Source organism: Camelus ferus, chromosome 11 (genome assembly GCF_009834535.1).
Source record: "Camelus ferus isolate YT-003-E chromosome 11, BCGSAC_Cfer_1.0, whole genome shotgun sequence".
Taxonomy (NCBI): domain Eukaryota; kingdom Metazoa; phylum Chordata; class Mammalia; order Artiodactyla; family Camelidae; genus Camelus; species Camelus ferus.
The window spans coordinates 74,467,521-74,485,891 of NC_045706.1; the positions used below are offsets into that span (position 1 = coordinate 74,467,521).

At 43.1% G+C, this 18,371-nt stretch overlaps 1 protein-coding gene across 5 annotated transcripts in view; it reads left to right on the plus strand.

The window, feature by feature from the left end:
- Positions 1-637: 637 nt before the first annotated feature.
- Positions 638-18,371, plus strand: part of MTR (5-methyltetrahydrofolate-homocysteine methyltransferase) — an 89,244-nt gene continuing 71,510 nt past the window's right edge. For 4 of the 5 annotated variants that reach the window (XR_004324167.1, XM_032491922.1, XM_032491925.1 and 1 more), the window contains exons 1-9: positions 638-959; positions 2,616-2,830; positions 6,626-6,715; positions 8,677-8,746; positions 10,480-10,572; positions 11,975-12,081; positions 13,289-13,348; positions 14,103-14,197; positions 17,549-17,649. Coding sequence is in view for 4 of the 5 variants with exons in the window: in XM_032491922.1 (XP_032347813.1) it covers positions 926-959; positions 2,616-2,830; positions 6,626-6,715; positions 8,677-8,746; positions 10,480-10,572; positions 11,975-12,081; positions 13,289-13,348; positions 14,103-14,197; positions 17,549-17,649 (865 nt within the window). In the remaining variant the exon portion in view is untranslated. The remainder of the gene's footprint in view (positions 960-2,615; positions 2,831-6,625; positions 6,716-8,676; positions 8,747-10,479; positions 10,573-11,974; positions 12,082-13,288; positions 13,349-14,102; positions 14,198-17,548; positions 17,650-18,371) is intronic. The other variant, XM_032491923.1, reaches the window with a different exon arrangement.

Genomic DNA, 18,371 nt, shown 5'->3' on the forward strand with positions numbered 1-18,371 from the left:
TTAGTCTTAACCAGACTGTGAGTTCTCCTGTTAAGAAGACAGAGGTGAGGGTGTGATGCAGCTTGCCTCTGCATTCCAGGTGTGCAGCCCAAAGCCTGGCACCTAGTTCCCGCTCCATAGATGCTTACTGTTCAGAAGTGACAATTAACATGCACAGATGTACTTCAGTTTTCACAGAGCGTTCGCACGACCTCATTTAATCCCTACAACCTAATATAATAGTAATGGTCGCCACCCTATCGTTTCTCGTTTGCAAAGTGTGGAGCGGAGACTGAGAGGTTAAGTACCTTGCCCAGCGCCAGTCAACAATAAAACGTGACTAGTACCTGGTCTTCCACTCCGAGGACCAGGCTCTCGACACCACCTAAGAAGCTGAGGCCAGCGCCAGCTTCGCACCACGACTTCCCCGGGAGAGACCCTGCGGACGCCCTCACGGACGCCGGCCGGAGATGCGCAGACCCCCGCGGGCCACCTGCGCTCCTGGACCACGTCTCCCAGCGCGCCCTGGGGCCAGGCCTCCGGTGATTGGTGATTGGTTGCGACGGCTCAGCCAATACGGCCGCGACGAGCCCCTGCAGACCAATCCCAGGCCGGGGGGGCGGGCCCTCCGGCTCAGAGGCTGGATTGAGCGCCCAGACGCCCGGATTCGCGAGCCGCCTCGAGCCTGAGGGGACGGTGAAGCCTGGCCGCGCGCCTCGGCCGCCACGTCGTCCTCCTCCTCAGGCCCGGCCCGCGCCCCGCGAGAAGGAAGCGGGCGCCGGAGCACTGTCGCGGCCGTGGGCCCGCGTGTCCTCGCCGCGCCCGGGCCGTGAGGGCGGCGGCCTTCGGGGAGCGGCTCCGGGCCGTCAAGTGTGGACAGCGCGTTTTCCCCGCCGCGGCCGCGTCCGGCCCGGTCCGGCCCAGCCCGAGGAGGAGGCTCCGCAGCATGTCCCCCGCGCTCCAGGAGCGGGCGCCGTCCGGTAACGCCGCGAGTGGTCCCCACCTCGGGGGTGGTTCTAGGGGCGGGCGGCTCCTCGCGGCTGGCGGAGGAGCCCCGAGGGCCCGCGTTCTCGCCGCGTCCTTGCTCCCCCGCCCGCGCCCCTTCCTCCCCCGGCGGCCCCCGCCCCCCCGCGGCCCCGCGACGCCTTGTGGACCTCGGAGTAGCTTCGCTTAGCGTTTGACACCGCACGTTCCAGAAGGGCCCTGTGGAAGCTCCGCGTGATTGAACGTTCCTGTTCAATATATACTTAGCACCTAAGCCCGAGGAAGTTCAGGTGCCGAGTGACAGGGAAACGCAGAGTGGCGGGTGCCCCGTAGGCGGGGATGAGGAGTAACGGGGAGACAGACGCTGGCTATCAGGGAGAATAAGGAGTTGTAATACTGAGGTTTTCAGGTCAGGCAACGGGGACGGGTGATGCCATTCACAGAAATAGGGCTATCAGGTAGAAAATGTGGCAAGTTTGGTTTTGGATATTAGAGAGAGGGGCGGGTGGGTTTCTAGGGGGTGATAGCAGGTGGGCAGTTTGAAATCTGGGTCTAAGAGTAGAGCCGAGGGTTTCTGATAATTAGAAGGTCATTGGTGACTTTAGGAAATAATTTCAGTAGAGGCAGAGGCAGGAGCCCCATGGAGAAGACTGGCTGAGGTGTAACTGCTGAAGGTGGGAAGGGGTAGATGGGAGGAGCAGTGGGAGGGGTTGGGTGGAGGTGATCCTGTGCTCTTCCTTAGGTCTGAGGGTGGGGAAGCAGTGCGCTGAGCTGCAAGAGGATTTTGAGGTGGAGGGGGATTAATTTAAGGAGCTCCCCAAAGACTTTTTTGTACAGGATTAGGTGAAATCACCTGTGAGTGAAAAGGATGAGGCGGATTTGGTGCTAAAAGAAAGCAGAAGTTTGAGACAGCAGATATGGAAAGGAGCCAAGGAAAAGGTGAACCAAAGAGGCTCAGATCAATCTTAGGAATTTTTGGTGACTCCAGTCAGCACAGTTTTGTGGCTTTACAGTAGTTCTTGGACACCAGAAAATAGGATTGGAATGAGTAGTCAGGGCTGGGAATTAGAAGTCAAGAACATGGGGAGAATTGAGACACTCCAGAGTGTTAGCTGGTCATTGTTTCAGAGATGGTGCAGAGGCGAGTAAGACCCTGTGGGCAGGCTGTTAACTAGTTGTGGCAGTAGGTGGGAGAGACTGTTAGAGCTAACAGTTTAAGTGGCAGTTTGGCACGACTGATTGTTTTCAATTATCTGTCACTTACTCCTATTGAGGGAGCTCGGGCACACAACCACCAGAGGGACACCTGAAGACTTTCTCCCACAGCTGGCCTGGCCTTGTGGCATTTGGCTCTTTGCTGCCTGTTTTGCTCATTTCTGAAACAGGAGTTAGTACAGCCTGCTTTAACCTTGGTTTGGTGCTTTACCAGTAATTTTGTGCTATGTGTAATCTTCTATTTCATTAAGCATTGTTATAACTTAATGGAAACATTTTGGGACAGCATTTTGGAAATGCTGCAGTTATGGGTACATATTTTATGAGCCGCATTTACTCCCTGTCGTGAATTATTATAATTTAGTTTAAGCTCCTTCTCCACACGTGTTTTTCTCCTTTCACTTTTTAAAGTCAGATTTTCGCTTTCTTTATTAAAGCAGGTATGGAGAAAACTCTGCAGGACGAGATTGAAGGCATTCTGCGGGAGAGGATTATGGTGCTTGATGGAGGGATGGGGACCATGATCCAGCGGCACAAGCTGAGTGAGGAAGACTTCCGGGGACACGAATTTAAAGATCATGCCAGGCCCCTGAAAGGCAACAATGACATTTTAAGTATAACTCAACCTGATGTCATTTACCAAATCCATAAGGTAAAGCATCCCCAGGTTCTTATATTTTCATTCTATGATTCTGCAGTCCCTTTCATGTCCTGAGGACTGACCACTGTATCAAGTGCTCTGGAGGATACAGAAGAAAGAGGTGATTTGTTCAGAAAGTAGGTGTTGGGCACCAAGTAAAAGTCATGCACTGTATTGAGTATTCAGGATAAGGAGATGAGGAAGGTAGGTTTCTGCCTTTGAGGCATTTAAACTGCAGTGAAAAACCATAAAATCCTGGCTAGATTAAGGTTTTCACGTACACTGTCTTATTCAAGTCACCACAATGGCCCTGATGAAATGAAACTCAAAGATAGTTGTTATTCTCATTTTGTAGATTTGGAAACGGAGCACTACAGAGGTTAAATAACTTGCCTGATGTTTACAGAGGTTTACAGACTTGAAATCACATGTTCTTTCGTGCCATTTTTCTGTCTTTAATAAAAATGCCTAGTGAACATAAAGAGATCAGAGGCAAGTAACTGGGTCTTGCTAGACTTTTAAAATTTAAAAAGAAATATAGAACTGAATTACTTTGTAGGTTATCATATGAACTTCATAGAATTAATGACTAGAAGAGATAATAAGGTGATTTAATCTGTTTTCCTGGTCTAGATTCAATTTGGAGGGCAAAGCATATTTACCAGTTAAGTGAGAAAGTTTTTATCTTCTGGAGAAGGGCATTGTTTCAGACTTTCTTTTTTTTTAATTGACATATAATTGATGAGTAGCATTATATTCAGATGTACAACATGATTCGATATTTTTATATATTGTGAAATAGTCAACCGAGTAAGTCTAGCTAACGTCCATTACTATACATAGCTGCAATTTTTTTTTTTTCCTTGTGATGGGGACTTTTAAGATCTACTCCCTTAGCAACTTTCAAATATACAATACAGAGGATTAACTTCATTCACCATGCTGTCCGTTACATCCCCATGACTTATTTATTTTATAACTGTAAGTTTATACTTTCTGACTCCCTTCAGCCATTTCCCCCACCCTCCCACCTCTGGCAACCTCCAGTCTATCTGTGAGCTCCGTTTATTTGTTTGTTCAGAGTCCACATATTAGTGAGATCATGCATTATTTGTCTTTCTCTGATTTCTTTCACTTAACATAATGTCCTCAAGGGCTATCCATGAATGGCAAGATTTCCTTCTTTTTAAAGTTTTATTATACTCCATTGCATGTACATACAACATTTCCTTTATTCATTCATCCATCAGTGGACACTTAGATTGTCTCCATATGTTGGCAGTTGTAAATAATGCTGAAGTGAATATGGGGGTGCTTTTATGTTTTTGAGTTAGCGTTTTTGTTTTCTTTGGATAATATCCAGAAATGGAATTGCTGGGTCATGTGATGGTGCTATTTTTAATTTTTTGAGGACCCTCCACACTGTTTCCTATAGTTGCTATACCAATTTACATTCCCACCCACAGTGCTCGGAGTTCCCTTTTCTCCATCCTCACCACTTGTTATTTCTTGTCTTTTGATAATAGCCATTCTGACAGGTGTGAGGTGATACTTCATTGTGGTTTTGGTTTGCATTTCCCTGATAAGAAGTAGTGTTGAGCGTCTTTTCATTTACCTGTTGGCCCTCCATATGTCTTCTTTGGAAAAATATCTATTCAGATTTTCTGCCTATTTTTTAATTGGATGGGTTTTTTAGCTCTTGAGTTGTACGAGTTCTTTATTTTGGATATCCTTAGATACATGATTGGCAAATATCTTCTCCCGCTCAATGTGTTGCCTTTTCATGTTGTTGATGACTTCCTTTGCTGTGCAGGTGCTTTTAGTTTGGTGTTTATTTTTGCTTTAGTTGCCTTTCAGACTCTTCCTAAGGGGGAAAAATCACTTAGGTCATTTAGTGATTAAATGATTCATTGAGTGGGAAGGGATCAGTCTGTTGGGTGGTCAAGACTTTGTTCTAGATAAGATGCAGAGTGGTTTTCATCTGAGAACCATTCCTTTCCTTTGGTCATAGTGGGAATTGTAGGTTCTGGAGGATTTAAAATCGGTCCTTAAAGAGGTTTGCTTCTGCAGGTTTTTCTGCTAGGCCTGAGAGTATATAGTCAAGTCACATTATAAAATGCCAGTGTATTGTAGATCGGGAGTGCCATTGTGGGTGTGAATTGCTTGGTGTGGTTACAAACATCAGTTTTTAGGATGCAGTTGATGAGATCATATGATGTACCATGCCATGTGGCTTTGTCATTATTCACATGGATTATCACTAAAGTGTTGGCTTCCTGAGGGCAGGAGTTTATGCCCATTTTTTTTCCTCTCTCTCTCTTTTTTAACTTTTTTTTATTGAGTTATAGTCATTTTACAATGTTGTGTCAAATTCCAGTATTGAGCACAATTTTTCAGTTATACATGAACATACATATATTCATTGTCACATTCTTTTTCGCTGTGAACTACCACAAGATCTTGTATATATTTCCCTGTGCTATACAGTGTAATCTTGTTTATCTATTCTGCATTTTGAAATCCCAGTCTGTCCCTTCCCACTGCCCGCCCCCTTAGTTTATGCCCATTTTTCACTACTGAATCCCTACCGCCTAGAACAGTATCTCTCACGTAGTAGTCAGTAAATACATTTTGAGAGAATGAATATTTGTGCTGTATATTAGGTAGGCATCTAGGTAGAACAACAAGTTTCCCAGGAGACGTAATAAAGCAAAAATGGCCATAAATACAATAAAGTACACCTGGCTATCCTGTTCACAGGGGAAGTGTTGACTAGCTGGAGTTCTCTGAATGCAGAGACCATGTCGTGTTACAAAGAAGAGAAGGAGACTGGGTTGTTGTCACACTTAGTTATTTCTAGTGGAGTTACTGACCATAGAGCTAATTCCCTGGTGTTTAATTTTAATGGAATGCCCAAGTTCTACTGGTAGTGTAAGTACCTGACCCGAGCATTTTTGATTGTTATGTGAGTGCCAGACAGTAAGTTTTTGATTGTGGAGACATCCATTTCAAAGGCATCATCTCAGTAAACACAGTGCCAACTGTGTGACACAGCTGCTGTGTAAGCCGCCAGACAAGGAACCAGGCCTCCCCAGCCCGTGAGTTGCCCCTTGGTTTGCATTTCCCAGCTCTTCTGCCGACAGTCTCCATCCAGTTATGTGGAGTTGGGTTTACTCACTATTGTAAAACCAAGAGTCTAGAGCATTCACCAGATTGAAGTTGAGACGGTGTCCAAAGAGTGAAACAAGGAAGAAAGGTTTCAAACAAAGAGAACAGGAGGGCACCAAGGTCCTCCAGGTTTAGTAGGGGTGCAGATCTGGTTTGGAGGGACCAGGGTATGTGTCTGAAAAATGTGGTCAGCATCGAGATCTCAGAGAGAGTGCCGTTCTCAGTGTGATTCTGTTTGTGCTGAAACCGGGAGACGGCAGAAAGAACAAAGTGATGTTTGTATAGGGCCGTCGTGTGCCAGACACCTGATGTGTTACCTGTGTCATCATATGGCCACCCTGTGAGGTCGGGCTATGATACTTTCAAATGAGGAAACTGAAGCTGAGAGAGTTTAAGGAACTTAGCTCAGTTCACACTGTGTGAACTTTGTCTGAGTTCAAGTTCCGTGTTTATACCACATGCCTTTCCGTGATATCCCTCTATCTGTTCGCATTTCTAGCCTCTTGTCTAGTGCAGCACCTTAGACTTAGTAAGTGGTCAAAAGGTGTTTGGTGGTGGTAGTGCTGAAAAGCCAAGTTTATTGTTAGGGGACAGGGATTCTAAAACTCATAGCATTGACATTACTGTCTGTTCTTGCAGGATTACTTGCTGGCAGGGGCAGATATCATTGAAACAAATACTTTTAGCAGCACTAACATTGCCCAAGCTGACTATGGCCTCGAACACTTGGTAAGAACTTCATTTTTCCTCATGTCTAAAGTATTCATAAGCATCTGCTGCACTGGCCGTTGCTAGTGAGAAAACCAGCCAAAGCTGCAGAGTCAAGCTCATGCCTAGTTATCTGTTGTCTGTGACCAGACAGCTCATTCATTTTCCACCTGGCTTCTTTCATGGGCAAGTAATAATCACATGCAACTGATGTTTATTGTAAAAGCATGATTGGCCATGTGCACAGTTTTGTGAAGCCTTCTTAAGTTGGGTGACAGATTTGGTTTCCTTTTTTTAAATTGTGGCAAAATATATGTAACATAAAATTTACCATTTTAACCATTTTTAACTATGATTCAGTGGCCTTAAGTACGTTCCCATTGTGTGCTACCATTCCCACCATCTATCCTTGGAGCTCTTTTCATCTTATAAAACTCTACCCATTAAACAATAATTCCTAGTCCTTCCCTCCCCCACCCCCTGGGAACTGTGATTCTACTTTTTGTCTTTATGAATTTAACTCCATAGATGCCTCATATAAGTGGACCCATACAGTATTTGTCCTTTTGTGCCAGGCTTGCATCACTTGGGTTGTGGCTTGTGTCAGAATATCCTTCCTTTTTAAGGTTGTATAATATTCCATTGTGTGTATTACCACATTTTGTTTATCCATTCATCCATTGATGGACGTCCTGCCTTTTGGCTATTGTGGACAGTGCCACCATGAGCATGGTGTACAGGTAATCTGTACTGCATCCCTGCTGTCATTTCCTGAGTATATACCCAGAAGTGGAGTTGCTGAACCATATGGTAATGCTGTTTAATTTTTTTGAGAAACCACCATATTATTTTCCATAGTGGCTGCATCATTTTATATCTGCACCAGTGGTGTACAAGGGTTCCAGTTTTCCCACTCTTCCCCAGCATTTGTTCTGTTGTTTTTGTGTTTTTTTTCCCTGTGATAGTAGGCATCCCAGTGTGGGGTGAGGGATTTGGTTTCTTTCTCATCAGCATGATGCTCCCAGAATCAAATTTTGTAAAATGTTGATGATGGACATATATGGTAGATGTTACAGTCCCCATTTCTGGGTGGGGTTTTTCCAGACACATGCCTGTGTGTTCATGCACGTAGTCCTGAATACTCTGACACTGATTCCTTTCATGATGTTGGAACTTTGTGAAATCACTTGCTTTTTGGGTTATTGAGGGAAAATGAAATTGAATTGCAGGTACTTTTGTGTTGTTTTAGGGCAGGAGTTGGCAATCTCTTTCTGTAAAGGGCTGGACAGTAAATACATCAAGCTCTGTTGGCTACATAGAGTCTCTGTTGCAACTGCGCAGCGCTGTCGTCATAGCATGGGAGCAGCCACGGGCAGTGTGCAGATGACTGGGCTTGGGTGTATCTCAGTAAAACTTGTAGGCAATACTTTGTATGTTTGTGCATACTTGCTTTTTATTTTCTAGTGAGAGGGTTCGTGGCACTTTTCCATAGTCTCAAGAGGTTACATAATCTAGAAAAGTTCAGACCCTGATTCCAGCCATTGTGCAGTGTGGGAAGCCAGGGCTGGAGAAGTTCCTGAGGGAATTGCCTGGGCAGGTGGTGACTGAGCTCGGTTTGAGAACCCAGGTCTCCTGTGACTGAAGCCCATGCTTTTTCCCTTACTGTGCTTTTTTCTAATTCTCTGAATATGTAGCTACCTCAGCTTATTCTGTCATGCCACACATTAAGAGATTGCCCTTGCTGCCTGGTAGCTCATGATTTTGGGGAAGAACCTAAAAGCAGTTCCCAGAGACTCTTGCTTTTCCTGTTGCCTTCAAGGCTGGGGCAGCTGATAGGCCTTTTCAGCTAAGCTTTCATTCAGACCTCAGATAATTCACTACATTTCCTTACTAAATAAAACTGGGTTTTAGAAGGTCATGAATTCCTTATTTGTCTTACGGAGGAAAGAAAGGACGAACTAACGTCTGCATTGATGTGTTAGGCCTACCGGATGAACAAGTGCTCTGCAGGAGTGGCCAGGAAAGCAGCCGAGGAGATAACGCTCCAGACAGGTAAGGAGCATTTTTCTTCTTCTTTTTTTTTTTTTTTTTTCCGAACAAAGATGCTTCCTTTGCCCTTCTCCTCTGTAATGCACTGTCCTCACTGCCCTTTTCCTTTGGTGGAGATTGGCCTTCGGCCCTCTGCAGACACCGCTGGGGGCTTGTTTTAGGTTGCTTCTCTGCAGTGCCGTGATCGGGCATTCAGCGTCTCTCTGAGCTGACTGTCTCTGTGGGCCTTGGGCTTAGGGTTCACTCTCTGTTTACTCTGCTGTTAGGGTGCTATGTTCTTTGTGACCGGGACCGTGGCTTCCTTGTATGTTTATAGCTCAAATGATTTTTCTCCTTTTGGAAGTGCATCATCAGGTTATGGAGGTACAGCTGACTGTTTCGGTTATTTTGGTTATCATAAAGATACTAGATCTTATTCCCTTCAAGCTACCCAGATCCTGTGATAGTGGCTTTTTAGGTAAAGAGAGATCGTCTTTTGAGCGTTTTCTACTTCATGGCACTAATGTCTTTGAAGGCACTGTGTAGCACGCAAAAGAGAGTGCCATTAGATTCAGTCCTCTTGGTATTTGAAAAGTGGCTCCCTGAAATAACTAGCCTCCTGGCTGGCTGCCATAAGAACACTTGAGCACCAGCTGGAGGGAGGCGTTGATGGAGGGAAAGGAATGGGAGAAATATATGGCGCCCCTTAAGATTTGGAAATATGAAATTATTGCGAACAGGAAAGATGTAAAGCAAAATTGTTAGGAAGTTAGACACAGCATACTAATGAAGACTGAGGCAATTTATAGGAACTCTGTTTCTGGGAGATAATGTTTAAATCTGGAAAGGCATAGACTGTTACCCCAACAGGATATTAAAACAGCTACAGCATGGAAGGATAAGGACATTTTTCTTATGGTCAGACTTGTAACCTTTTCAAAGGCTGGATTATCAACTAGCTGTTAGTCTTCTCCAGTTAAATGGTAAAGCATAACCCAGATTATTGCATGGTTAAAATCACCAAAAGCAGTGAGCACTATGACCCTGACTTCTGATACAATATGTAAATGAACACAACTTCTCAGGCTCTTCTAGAAGCACCTAGACTCTATCCTAGAGGAAAGGTTATTAAAGAATTACCAAAAGAGTTGATCTGTTTCATACTTTAATTTCAGGCTTTATAATTATTAATTGTGATTTAGTATTTTCTCCCAGTGAAGGCCCTGCCCTACAGTGTTGGAGAGCATTTCAAGGTCAGTGCTGCTGTGAGGAGCTTTTGCAGCACCTGTTTTAAGTTCATGACCTTCAAGTTTTCTTAAGAGTAAGGAGAGGGAATTTGTCCAAACAAAGCTATGGTGGTAGAAAAGGATTACCACCTGAAATGCTTTGAAGCCAGATATGTGAGAATTCAGTTTTGAGGTTGGCTTGGTGATAACGTGCACATATGTTATATTTCATAATTTCCCCAGTGGGATCCATGACAGCCCTTGTAATCAGACATACATTTGCAGTAAAATCTGTGAATCATCCACTAAGTGGGAAAAAGACTACATATAGCCCCTTGTAGTTTAGGAGAGGTCAAGTTCTTTTGTCAAATGAAGTAAGGAAAAAACTTGGGGCTTTGCGCCTTTTGGATTTCAGAGTTGTACACAAAGGATTGTATGCCTGTGTTTTAGGGGAAATCTTACAGCCTACTGACTCACAACAAAAAAGTTGAGCTATTCAGAAATTTCACACCTGTTTTTCTTTTCCCAAAGGAATTAAGAGGTTTGTGGCAGGAGCGCTGGGTCCAACTAATAAGACGCTCTCTGTGTCCCCATCTGTGGAAAGACCAGATTACAGGAACATCAGTGAGTATCAGGTGTGATCATTGACCTTGGGCAAGTACCTCTGTGTTTCAGTAATCTGTAGATCTATAAAATGGGCCCAGTACCAGTATCTACCTCAGGGCTATTGTGACTTAAGGGCTTATTTACAGCAGTCCCTGGAGTGCAGTAGACATCTAAATGAAAAGAGAGCTGAGGGTAGTAGTAGGGTGTATTTTGAGCTTTCTTTCAAGGGTGCATGTTGTGGTGTTCTTTATCAGCTGTGGACCTGAAATGAATCAAGATAAAACTTTAAACTGAGTTGAGCAAATACAAACTTGAGGCCTTGGTCTGTTATAGAATAACCCACTAGACCCCCATTGTATTGATCAGAAAGCAGTCTAAACTATATGAACATACCAGCATTATAAACCAGATTCTGTAAGCTTACTTGCATTGAGATTTTATGAACAGTCTGGAAATCAAGGTTAACTTCTTAAGCATCAGACTACAAAAGACAAAAATTAAATGATCAGAGCTGAGTGGTAGTGATACTGTGTATGGTAATGAGTTTTGTGTGGATGACAAATTCTGTCAAGTGTGGTTTGTGGGTCTGGGTTACAGACACATTTTCCACTAGGGGTTGCTTCTTCTGGGCTTATGTGTGGTCCGTGTTTCCTTTGGTCTGGGCCTGACAATGAAGAGCTAACTTTTCTTTTCTCTTGTGCTGTGTAAGAGGCAGTGTACTTAGTATAGCAAGCATAAGCGTGCTTCTAGGCTTGTCTGTTGAATATATGGGCATCTCTCTGGGGTGAGAGGTAGAATGGGGAGAGGGATGACCTCTCAGATGGAAATAGAGACAACTCAAGACATTTCTGACAGAAATTTTACCTAGGAGTGATTGAGCACTTTTTGATTTTAGGCTGAAATTGCCCATCAGGCAGGTTTCTTCTGAAAGTCTCGGTGTCAGAGGGCAGGAGCAAAATCTACAGGACCACTGGCTTTTACCACAAGGGGTGTGGGAGAATACCGCTGACGCATCCGGATCAGTGTGACACGTTTCGCAGTTACTCCTCACTCATCCCTGGATTGATTGATTAAGACCATCCCTGGAAAGAATGATGTTTCTAAGATCTTGAGAGTAATGGACAGGGCTCAAGAAGTCAGACACTTTCTCACCACCCCCCCGCCCCAACCAGTCCTTGGCTCATGCATGGGAAGAGAAGGCTATGTGCTAAGTGTTTAGGAGCAGTTGTGTTCAGTTTGCTGGTTTAACTTTCTGTCACTGCCGTGTTTCCTTGTTTGGTTTCTTACAGAAGGTGGTGTTCCTCTTAAATTATGCATTATAAACCAGCAATAGTCAGTTCACCGGTTGCCAGGCCTGAACTCAGCATGTCCTGACCATTCAGAGGATGCTGATATCCTGGTTGTGGTTGATTTTTTGCAGCATTTGATGAGCTTGTTGAAGCATACAAAGAGCAGGCCGAAGGGCTTCTGGATGGTGGGGTTGATATCTTACTCGTTGAAACTATTTTTGACACCGCCAATGCCAAGGTGAGTTAAAGGAGAAAAAAAGGGGCGTGGGGGCTGGGTGCGGGGGGTGGTGTGAGAAGACCACAAATAGCTGTTACTAAACTTAAGTAAAATTCCTCGATTCCATTTTATTTTTGAATATTTTTTTAACTGAGCCCAGGAGAATGAAGGAAATTTCAAAAGGATATTTTTGTAACTTTAAAAAAATGTTTTTTTAAAAATTATGAAAGTAAATATTCTTGTATTATATAGCTACTGTGTGTACATAGACGCACAAGTAGTAAACACTATGCATGGCTCTTAAATTCTAAGGGTACATAAATGTGTGGAGTGAAAAATAAGTATCCTTCCATCTCCTCTTCCCTGAAGACAACCACAGTTCCTGGTGTGGGGGTTCTAATGGAGATTCTTTGCAGATAAAAGCGTGCGTGTGCGTATGTGTATGTGTTTATGTTCCTTGTGTATGTACTAAGATGCGTAAGTGTATAGAATGAGAAGTAGATACCCTCATACATACATCTTTGCACAGTGTGTCTGAGGATAAATTTCTGCCAGTGAAATTTCCATGTCACAGGGTGTGGACACTTAATTTTGATCTTTAGTGTCAAATTACCCTCCAGGGTTGTGCTGTTATACTCAGTCAGCAGGCAGTGCACGGTAGTGCCAGTCTCACCACACCCTCTCTGTTGAGCTTTTTGATGTTGTCCAATCTGATAGGTTACAAATACTACCTCACTAGTTTTAATTTGTACAGTTGGCCCTCCGCATGCCTGGGTTCTGATGTGGAAGGGCCTTGAGCATTAGAGGAGCTGGAATTTAATAAAACATGGACAGCATAGATTAACATGGAACTTGCAATGTCATAAGCTGTTGGTTCATGTACCACCATGTATATATGAGGCTGTGCAAAGTGGAGACTTCTGGTTTCTCTGTTTTTAATTTCGATTGAGAGAAAGAAGAAAGAGTAGCTCTTCAGCTCTTCCTCATCAGGGACACTTGTTCCAGGTGAACTTTCAGTCAGTGTTTGGTTGGAACATGTACAGTGTTACACTTGAGAAAGGGGTGCTGGGGTTGTGCATTGTGGGGAGAACATGGTTCTCCTTCCCAGAGAACGTGAGGCGTCTCTTACCTAAAGAGGTCTTGGAAAAGGGGGTGTTCTGATCGGCTGGTTAGACTGACCTTTGACACAGACTCTCGGAAATAAAGCTGCCCTCTTTTTCCCTGACAGGCAGCCTTGTTTGCAGTCCAAAAACTTTTTGAAGAGAAGTATGCTCCCCGGCCTGTCTTTGTAAGTTCTCAAATATTTGCATGTTGTGTTTTGATTTTTTTATTAATAATGTCATTTTGAGGGTGAGGTTTTTGTTTTCCTCGCATGGAACTATTGATAGTGTCTTTAGGAAGCACATACTTAACTTCTTTAACTTCTTCTGTTCACCTCCCTCCTACCACCAGCCCTAGACCAACAGCAGTCTTATCTCTGGAAATGTGAAGAAAATAAACCTAGAAGTGGTTTGTTCCATAGAAGCCTGTCTGAAGTGGTCTCCTGAAGCCAAAGGCTCCCGCTCTTTGGGGCCCTTGCTGACTGTGAAGTATCCAGTGCCATAGTCAGCAGACTGCCAGTGTGTTAATTCAATAGGCAGACCCACAGGAGGGTCTTAGGGTTACTTGCTGAGAACAGAGTCGAACAGGGGTGTTAGACAAGTCAGATGTTTGACAGCAGGAGGCCAGGATAACCTGAGGCTTCTGCGGGAGAGTCCCCTCCAGTGGGACTGGAGGTGTGAATTCTGAAGCTTTTTTGGGCATTGCTTTTGCCTCCCTGACTTCCCCTTTTCTCTGATTCTGTGGCTTACCAACCGCTCGCCTGGGCACTTCGTATCCACCTGCTCTGACCATATCACACAGTGCTGCCTTTGAGTTTGAGCTCCACGGTCCTCTTCCCCGTGAAAGAACAAAGGAAGCCAGCTTGCTCTTTCTATTTGTTTCTGTGACTGTGTTCTTAGTTTAAGTCTGTGTTGTTGACTGAGTTTACTTTGTCAGTTCAGATTTCAGGGACACTTGTTGATAAAAGTGGGCGGACTCTCTCGGGCCAGACTGGAGAGGCGTTTGTCATCAGTGTGTCTCACGCAGACCCACTCTGGTAAGTGATCAGTCTTTCCTCACTCCGTTCCCTCTAGGGGACTCTCTTCTGATGGCTGCAGACTGTGACCTGAGAGGGAATTGCTTGTCCCTGTGTCCACCGCACCACTTGCATGAGATGTTGGCTTTCCTTGAAGTACATTCCGACTGCCCCAAGGGCTCCAGAAGCCCACTGCCTAAACGCGTCAGCTTGAGGGGCTGGGAGCGTTCTGATACCCCCAGCGCCAGGTAGTTGCCTGTTTGTCTGCCAGTGTCCCCCTCACAGTTTGAGTGGCTGTGCCCAGTAATAATACTTTACATCTGTTATCTGCACTTAGATTTTTAGGGCTGTGCCTTGCAAAGGTTTTTCACTCCCTGCTGGTGGAGCAACCAGAAGCAGTCTAGCTTGGAATAAGGTGGGAATTCTAAAGCTCAGATTTTTATCTTTAAAATTAACATGACTTTTACATTCTATTTTAAACTATCTCTCTATTTTTCTTATCAAAATGGTTTACATTATGTACCAGGAGTGAAGTGGAAGCTCCAGGAATATCCACGGTGTGCCTTTTGCAGGCACGGACTGCTCCTTCTGCCTGGAGGCTGTGCCTGCCTCTCTCCCTCAGCCGCCCTCACACATGAGCCTCTCAGGCTCACCTATGGAGTCCTCTCCTCCAGGGAGAGGGAGGATACCTTCCCCAGGGTGCCTTTCTCTCAGAGCGCTCTGTTCACTTTTATTACAGCCTTTGCCACAAGAGTGAGAGTAGCAGACATTTATGGAGTTTGCTATATGCCAGGCTCGGTGCTGAGCGCTTTATGAGAGTTGTCTCTTTTAATTCTGGCAAAAACACTTTGAGGTAGCTGTTGCTGTTCAGATCTTTGGCATATTTTTTTAGCCGGGTTGTTTTCTTACTGTTAAGTTTTAAGAATTAAAACAAAATTTGGGTTCCCAGATGTGTGTTTTGCTAATATGTTCTTCCAGTCTGTGGCTTGTCTTCTCGTGCTCTTAACAATATCTTTCACTGAGCAGAAGTTTTCAGTTTTAGTGAAGTCCAGCTTACTAATTTTTTTGTCTTTCATGGGTCCTACTTTTAGTACTCTATCTAAAAACTCATTGCCAAACCCATGGTCACCTAGATTTTTCTCCTGTGTTATCTTTATATATATATATATCTTTGTATCTTTAATAGTTTTGCAGTTACTCTTAGATCTATGATCCATTTTGAGGTTTTATAATAGGTGTAAGATTTGTGTCTGGATTAATTTTTTCACATGGAAATGTCTAATTGTTCCAGTACCATTTGTTGAAAACACAGTCCTTTCTCCATTGGATTACCTTTGCTCCTTGGTCAAAGATCAGTTGACTGTATTTGTGTGATTCTGTTTCTGGACCCTGTTCTGCTCTGTTGATCTATTTGCGCACTCAGCAATGCCAGAGATTCCTTTAGCTTTTCAGTGAGTCATTTTTTTTTTTAATTGAAGTATAGTAAGTTACAATGTGTCGATTTCTATGTATAGCACAGTGTCCCAGTCATGCATATATATACATATGTTCGTTTTCATATTCTTTTTCATTAAATGTTATTAACAAGATACTGTCAGTGAGTATTGAAGTCGGATAGTATCAGTCCTTCGACTTTGTTCTTCTTCAATAATTGTATTATTTGTTCTGAGTTGTTTGCTTCTCCATGTAAACTTTAGAATCAGTTTGTCCAGATCCACAAAATAACTTGCTGGAATTTGGATTGGTGTTGTTTGAATATATATAAAATTGGGAAGAATTAATGTCTTAACAATTTTGAGTCTTCCTGTTCATGAACATGGAATATCTCTCCGTTTATTTAGACCTGCCTTGATTTTTTTCATCAGAAGTTTGTAGTTTTCCTGCTGTAGATCTTGGACATATTTTCTTAGAGTTATACACAAGTATTTAATTTGTTTTCATGCCAATGTAAATAGCATTGTGTTTTTCATTTCAAGTTTCAATGCTTACTGCTGGAATATGGTAAACAATTGACTTTTATATGTTAACCTTGTATTTTGCAACCTCATAATTGTTTTGGTTCCAAGAAATTTTTTAGTTGATTCTTTGGAATTTTCTACATAGACAGTCTTAGCATCTGTGAACAAAAACAGTTTTATTTCTTCCTTTCCAATCTGTATACCTTTTGTTTTCCATCTCCTCTTAATGCCTCATGTAGGACTCCCAGCAGAATCTTTAAGGGGAGATGAAAGCAGACCTCCTTGCCTTGTTCCCAGGCTTAGGGGGAAAGCATTTAGTTTTACATCATTAAGCATGCTATTAGCTGTAGGGTCTTTATAGATGGGTTTTATCAAGTTGAGGAAGTTCCCTTCTATTCCTAGTTGACACAGATATTTTATCATAAATAGGTGTTGGGTATTTGTTAAATAAACTTTTTATTTTGGAATAATTTCACATTTACAGAAAAGTTGCAAAGATAGTACAGAGAATTCCCATATGCTTTTTATCTAGTTTTTTCTAATGTTGACATTTTATATTAAGTATGGTACTTTTGTCAAAACTATAAGTGTATTACTATTAACTAGACTCCAGACTTCACTCAGGTTTCAAGTTTTTCCATAAATGTCCTTTTTCTGTTCCAGGGTCTAATCTAGTATGTCATATTGCACTTAGAAATCAGCGTAAAGGGAAAAAAGTAAAATGTGAAAAAATAAAAGATGACACCATGCAGTCCCTTCATAGTTAATTATTGAATTCCTTAAAGGCCCCAGTGGCTCCCACTGAGAGTGGTTTTGGAGGGTTTAGCAGCTCTGCTTTGATCTGTTTTATTTGAGTCCGCAGTAAGTTTCTCTGCAAAACAGAGAGCCCCTTGATTTACAACCAAACAAGCCCACATAATTTATGAGAGGACAATTCCAAGTCCAAGGTCACCTTGCAAGTCAGTTGGAGCAAAGACTAAGTCTCGGTCTTCTGGACTCCCTAAGTGGCTTCTGTATACCATCAGCGTTCCTTCTACCTCCAAGATTTCCCTTCTGCTTTCCTTTGAGTATTGCTTTCCAGTCAGATGTTTGTTAGCAGTGGTCAGTTTGCAGACATTTCTGTTTCATGGTGCACCATTAACTAAACTGTGAACTTACTTAAGGAGTCACGTCCATAAGCAGGGTCCTTGAGCTGTAAGATCATCTGATGTAGGAGACACAGGCAGAATTATTCAGTGCTGCAGTGGACTTCAGTGAGATGCCTCTGACTGTAGCTGAATAAACGTGCTTTGAATCAGGAGATTTATTATCTGCTTGTTTTTAAATATATGCCTTTTTTTATCATAACTTTTTATATGTGTAAATATTTAGAATAAAAGAGGATGCTTCTAATTTCTTCTTTTTGTTTTTCCAGCATTGGATTAAATTGTGCTCTGGGTGCAGCTGAAATGAGACCTTTTATTGAAACAGTTGGAAAATGTACAACAGCTTATGTCCTCTGTTATCCCAATGCAGGTATGTTACACGTGGGAAAATTCAAATACACAAGATTTGAGTAGATAGGGTAATAGATCTTGATTAAAAGAGTTTGTTTTGCAGGTCTTAGTATGCTGTTTACTTTCAATAGGAATTTTCTAACTAAAGAGCATTTGGGACAAGACCACTGTTTCCCTCTAGATTTGAAGGAACAGTTTGGCTCAGCCTGAAAGCATCAGAAGTGGACAAAACTTGGGGGAATGGAGCCTAGTCACTTAGCTGACCAGAGCCTTGTCTTTGACAGTGCTCACCACGTGGACGTGGCCAGAGAGATGAGTGCAGAGACCATGAGGGAGAGTCCATTCTGAGTTAGCCAGACTTCCTAGTGAATGTTTTTGAGCACTGTTAGCTACTTGGGGCTAAAAAGCATTTTCCAGTCTTCTTTCTCCAATTATGTACATTTTAATGGGCCGTAAATTTTATTTGCCACCAGCAGTAAGATGACTGGAAGGGGATAATAAATAAAATAGAAAATTGGACAATTAGATTCAAACATCTTACTTGGGAAAACTTACTTGAAAGCAGACTGGTTGTGTTTTGCTTGTTTTTAATTTCATGTCAGGGGCTCATTAGTTCAAAGGAAGTGTGGTACTCCCCTAGTCCCCACCCCAAGCAGTTAGGTAACTAGAATGAATTTTTTTAATGGGAAGGGGAGGGATGGGGGTGGGGGAATGTGGCCTCAATATAGTAGTGATGCTTTT